This window comes from Centruroides sculpturatus, unplaced genomic scaffold, assembly GCF_000671375.1.
Source record: "Centruroides sculpturatus isolate CEXI.00-Female unplaced genomic scaffold, Cexi_2.0 scaffold931, whole genome shotgun sequence".
NCBI classification, from domain to species: domain Eukaryota; kingdom Metazoa; phylum Arthropoda; class Arachnida; order Scorpiones; family Buthidae; genus Centruroides; species Centruroides sculpturatus.
The window spans coordinates 120,320-125,628 of record NW_019385181.1 but is presented as its reverse complement, the minus strand read 5'-3'; the positions used below and the strand labels follow the sequence as shown (position 1 = coordinate 125,628).

At 25.2% G+C, this 5,309-nt stretch overlaps 1 protein-coding gene across 1 annotated transcript; it reads right to left on the bottom strand.

Moving 5' to 3' along the window:
- Positions 1-384: 384 nt before the first annotated feature.
- On the bottom strand, positions 385-3,906 carry LOC111635840. The gene is made up of 7 exons (XM_023380941.1): positions 3,777-3,906; positions 2,099-2,300; positions 1,876-2,017; positions 970-1,154; positions 698-886; positions 544-622; positions 385-467 (listed from the first exon to the last, which is right to left on the bottom strand). The coding sequence occupies exons 2-7, from the start codon at positions 2,159-2,161 to the stop codon at positions 385-387; spliced, it is 741 nt and encodes a 246-aa protein (XP_023236709.1). The 5' UTR covers positions 2,162-2,300; positions 3,777-3,906.
- Positions 3,907-5,309: the final 1,403 nt, after the last annotated feature.

The window sequence follows — 5,309 nt, the reverse complement described above, 5'->3', positions numbered from 1 at the left end:
TACTTTTCCTTTGTTTAAGGGTATTTGGGCAGTTTATTCTCTGTTATATTCTCAAGTAAACAATACATACAAGTACAGTACAGTATTTTCTGAGGAAACACTCGTACTTATTTTTTTTAACCCCATTCCCGATAACCCGGCATTTTCACAAACTCGGCCACCCTTCAGTCCACATTAGGCCGAGTTTTCGAGGTTCTACTGTATTCTTATTTTTATTGTTATACAATGCCCAAAAGTAAATTAATCAAGACATATTTTAAAAATACATCTTAGTAAATTAATTTTTTTAACATATTAATTTAAAATGACTGTAAATTTAATTTTTCCAAATAACAGAAGTTCCACTAATCATAAAAATTTAATTAAAAGTTAAAATTTTTAATATTAAAATTTTAAAAGATAATTACTTACATCAATGAACACAGGAGAATTTAAAAAATTGGAGAATGCTGCCAAACAATTATATGCTGTAATAAAATCAATATCATTATTTTAGTTATGTATGAACTTTTAATTAATGTTATAAAAGCGTCAAATTTTAACCTGTTTCTTCAGATAAATCTGCTTGTAAAAGTTGCAAAACTGCAGTAGCTAATTCAGTGATTGTATTATTACCAAGTTTCTACGGAAAAACAATCTTTATAAGAGGAAGGGACATAACAAAATCTGACATGAGTATAATGAAATGAGATCAAACCTTATTTAATGAAAGATTATATAAAAAGTCTGATCCCATATTTTGCAATTCTGAAGATTCACTCAATAAACTATCCACAACAGCATTAGTTGTTACTTTACAATTAGTTAGATTTCTGTCACAATAGGACCACTTCCTTTCAGACATAGACCACTTAAAACTTTCCTCAATTGTGGATAAATTGCATAACTGAGAACATTAAAACATAAAAAATGAAAAAAAGTTTAAATTTTAAATTAATTAATGAAAATATAAGTTAGAAAAATACTTACGAATTTTAAAAGTTCTAATTGTAAATCAGCTGGCAGTTCACTCATATGAAAAATATATTTCATGATAAAGTTGTTTTTATCTTCACTTAACAATAATACAAATTTATTAGATAATGCTAAAGATTGCAACATTTGTAGAATCAATTTTTGGATTTCTGACGTATCTTCTCTGTCTAATAAATTCCCTATTAAAAATTCTAAATGTTAATAATTTTTAATTTAATAAAACAGAATATGTTGTAAAAAGTCACAGGGGAGATTCAAAAACATTTATTAACTTTTATATAAATCTTTAGATTGATACATGAAGGTGTATGATTATCCTGTGTGTATGGATTCAACTGACAGTCCTCAGGTTTTAATTAAAATATGTTCAAGTTATGTAGCTTTCATGTTATGTAATTTTAAAGTTACAAATTTATAATACTTATACAGTATAAATATTAATAATAATAACTATCTGATAACTGTAATGAAATACACACACACACACCACTTTCAAATGTATGTAAGCAAAAGAATAAGAATCCTAACAAAGAAAACCAACTTTGAAGGGAGCATGTACAATGTTGAGATTAATTAATAGTTTATTGAAAAGAGAAAAGTGGAAATGGAAACAAGATTGTGATATGATGTCATAAGGCATTGAAATAGGTATGAAACAAAATCCATTGTTTTCTAAATAGTTTTACTCATTTATTCAGTTTATTATCAATTCATTAAACAAACTTTTATAGACATGCATGTCTATATTAATGACTATAATCAAAACAGTTATTTTGTTGAAGTTAAGTTTCTGGTTAAAATAAGATCATTAATTTGATTTAATTAATGTTAAAATAAGGTAAGGCCAGGTAATTAAGGTTAATATAAATTAGCTATTTTTAAATAATACATAAGTCTTACCAAGTACTTGTAAATGTACTAATTCTAAATTAAAGATATCTCTGTTTTCTTTTGAATAATTTGCCAAATTCCTTAGCAGCTCACTTTCTGCAAGTTTATTTGGTGGTAATTTTGAAATTAAACTATTTACTACTTCTGCCATCTAATAATAATAAAAAACAAAACATTATATTAATTTTCAAAATAAATTATATAAAAATTCTTAATACAAAAGAAACCTCACATTATCATCATCAAATATTTTTGCTGGATTAAGATCAGTGGTGATATTTAATTCTGATTTCATGCAAGCAGAGAGATCATCCTGATGGTTTTCTAATTGGCTATAATTTTCAATATGTCTAGTATCTTCAGGAAAATCCAATGAATGATTTTGTTGAATGTTGAGATTAGTCAAATAAGCCTTTAACGTACTTCCTAAAGGACTGAACAAAGAAATAAATATATTTAACATAACAATAACTATTATATATATATAATATTGTCAATACATACATACGTATGTATGTATTGACAATATTAAATTCTAATCATAAAAGCATAATATGAAATACTTTTTAAAAATCCCTTGTATATGAAGTGAAAGTAAATGCAATTTTAATAAATATACAATAGAACCTTGTTTAAAAAATAATTGTTTTGTAATTCCTGTTTTTACAACTAGTATAAAAAATGTTTATTGAAACATAATACTTTTTTGTTGGTTAATAAATAAAAATAATTAACCATTCAATTATCAAAAAGACTACTTTTTAGCTATGCCAAAATGACAGATATCTTTTTGGCATAGCTTTCATGATTCCATTTTCTGCAGATTTTATATTTAATTTAATTTTCCTCTAAGTTAAGGTCTTTCAGTTATTGATGAATCAGCCATTGTTGTACATTCCATACACTGTTAAACCTAGCCTTTTCCTGAAAATGTATGGTCAGATCAATTCAAAAGCACCTAACCAACTTAACACACAATTCATAAATATTTTCAGAATGTAAGAGTTAAACAATGTTTATTTTGGCTCCTTAAGCATTAAGTAACTAATATTACACAATAACATAATCCTTCCCTCACATTTGGCAGCTTTTCTAACTGGTTTTAGGCTTAATGAAAACAATTCACCCCTTAGCAAAACTTTCACTTTTTATGGGATGTTTGCCAGACAGTGCAAAGTATTCACATGTAACTTACTGGAACCCATTCACTGCAGTGCTGTTAGTAGGGCAACAGGGACATAGCAGAAATTGCATACATTACATTAACTTATACTAGCATATCATTAAATAAAATCAAGTTAACCTTACTGTAATTAAATAAATTAATAAATTATTTTTAATTGTAAGTATTATATTTTAATAATAATTTAAAAACATCAGATGGCATTTTAAAGAATTTAAACACAACATTCAATTACATATGTTATATTCAATTTTATTTAATTCTTTCTAAACAGATTTGTTTTTATTTAGAAAGTAAAAGTAAACTGTTGAATTTTTGGTTTTTTGAATTTATATCATTTTTATTATCATATTAAATTGAAATTATTTAATTTGAGGGTTATGTATAATTTCAACTTATGACACTGAACCTACAAGAAACAGTATGGATCACCTGAAAATGATCAGCTTGATGATACGTTTTAAGAATCAGTTACATCGTAAAAGCAGGATTTCTATGCAATATGAAATTATGACAAAAGTTTAATATGTTAAACTTAAAACTAATTCATATTTTTTGTCATTTGATCAGTTATTTGAAATTGATTTTATTTTTATATTTTAGAAATTATTTGTCTTTGACCCATAACAAAATTTTTGTATTTGTTATTGATAAAGCATGTTTTGTATTAAAATGTTCATTTATTTTCTTTATACAGATTTTCATAAGTTAAATTCAAGTTACTTACGTTGATAATACTTCATTTGGTAGTTCTAAAATTTCTTGTGGAATAGATTTTCCAGTTAGAAAAACAGCTATCTCTTGACTGAAGTTGTTACAGTTATGTGTAAATAAATCATAACTATCTGGTCTGAAATTTAAATTTATTTTATTAAATTTATATATGAAAAAAGTACTTTGTTCAAAGTATTTTTAACAACATAATGAATCTGAAACAATGCCAACTATGTATAAAAGTAGATAAAAAAATAAATTTGAACTTTTTTATGTTTTGAAACTTATTTTGTTTTCTTTAAATTTGAAAATAGTTAAGATAGTTGTAAACATTATTTTTTTTCTGTGACTATTGTTGGATATTAAATATTTCTATTCAACTTTACATTTAAAACAATGCAATATTACTTAAAATGTATATAACAAGACAATTTTCTTTGATTTATCAGCCCTAATAACTATGACATTGTTATCCCATAACCTGTACTGAATTGTCAAAATAGAAACCTTAACAAGAAACTTAAGAATAAAAAACTGGAGAGTGAAAAACTGGAGAAATTTATAGTTAAAGAAGAAACTTTACAATAAAAAAATACAATTGATTTTTATACTTTGTACTTGAGTTTCTTTAATTGCTTGTTTTCCAATTAAACTTCCTAAAGATACAGATTTAAACATCTGTGAGACCAATAGTTATGTTAAAGACAAACTATAAGTAAAAGCTTCCTAAAGATAACTATTATCAATGTGAAAATGCTCAAAAATGAATCTATGTTTTTGTGTTTTGCTTGAAATTAAATTATGTATATAATTTTAGGTATATATAANTGGCCGTTTGGTTGGCGACACACTGCACTACTGAGCTCTATGTAGCAATGCAACACCGGTCGTGATGGCGTACACAAAACGAATTTGTTCAATATATTATTAAAAAAATTTTTTTTAAACTTTGCGTCAACTTTACAAAATAAAGGACAAAATGCCTATTTTAGAAAATAAATAAAGTTAAAGGACAGAGCAGTGAAATAAAGGACTTTCCTCTTAAATAAAGGACGTATGGTCACTGTAATTATTGGGCATCTTAAGCATTGAGAAAACGTTTTAAAATAATCAAAAATACAACTTCAGAAATCCAATAAATTCTTTATGAAACACGAAAAAATAGATGTTGGGTAATTATTTTTTAAAATGAACCCTGCGTTGCGTTCTAGAAAACATCGTTGGTGCACCACATTTTTGGCACGTGTACCAAGGGTTTCCCAACCCTGATGTGGATTTTCAACATGCTGTCCAGCTTACATTTGCAAATTTCACATGATTTTATATTTGATGTAATTAAAAACAAAATTACTACATGAATTTTTGTAATAAAGTGATATATTTTATTTTGAAATATTAACAATAAAATATATATACATTTTATACAACTTTCTTAAAACTTCTGAATACAATTTTTTGTAATTTTCCTTTAAAATTATTAAAATCAACAAAAATTTAAATAATAATTAACAACATAATAAAATTCATAATAACGTTTAATTGGAAA

Excerpts from the sequence above, each read along its gene's own strand:
- LOC111635840 (XM_023380941.1), bottom strand. The coding sequence starts at position 2,161 with ATGAAATCAGAATTAAATATCACCACTGATCTTAATCCAGCAAAAATA. Across the intron at positions 2,018-2,098 it reads AAATATTTGATGATGATAAT|ATGGCAGAAGTAGTAAATAG; the intron begins GTGAGGTTTCTT and ends TATTATTATTAG. Across the intron at positions 468-543 it reads AGATTTATCTGAAGAAACAG|CATATAATTGTTTGGCAGCA; the intron begins GTTAAAATTTGA and ends ATTTTATTACAG.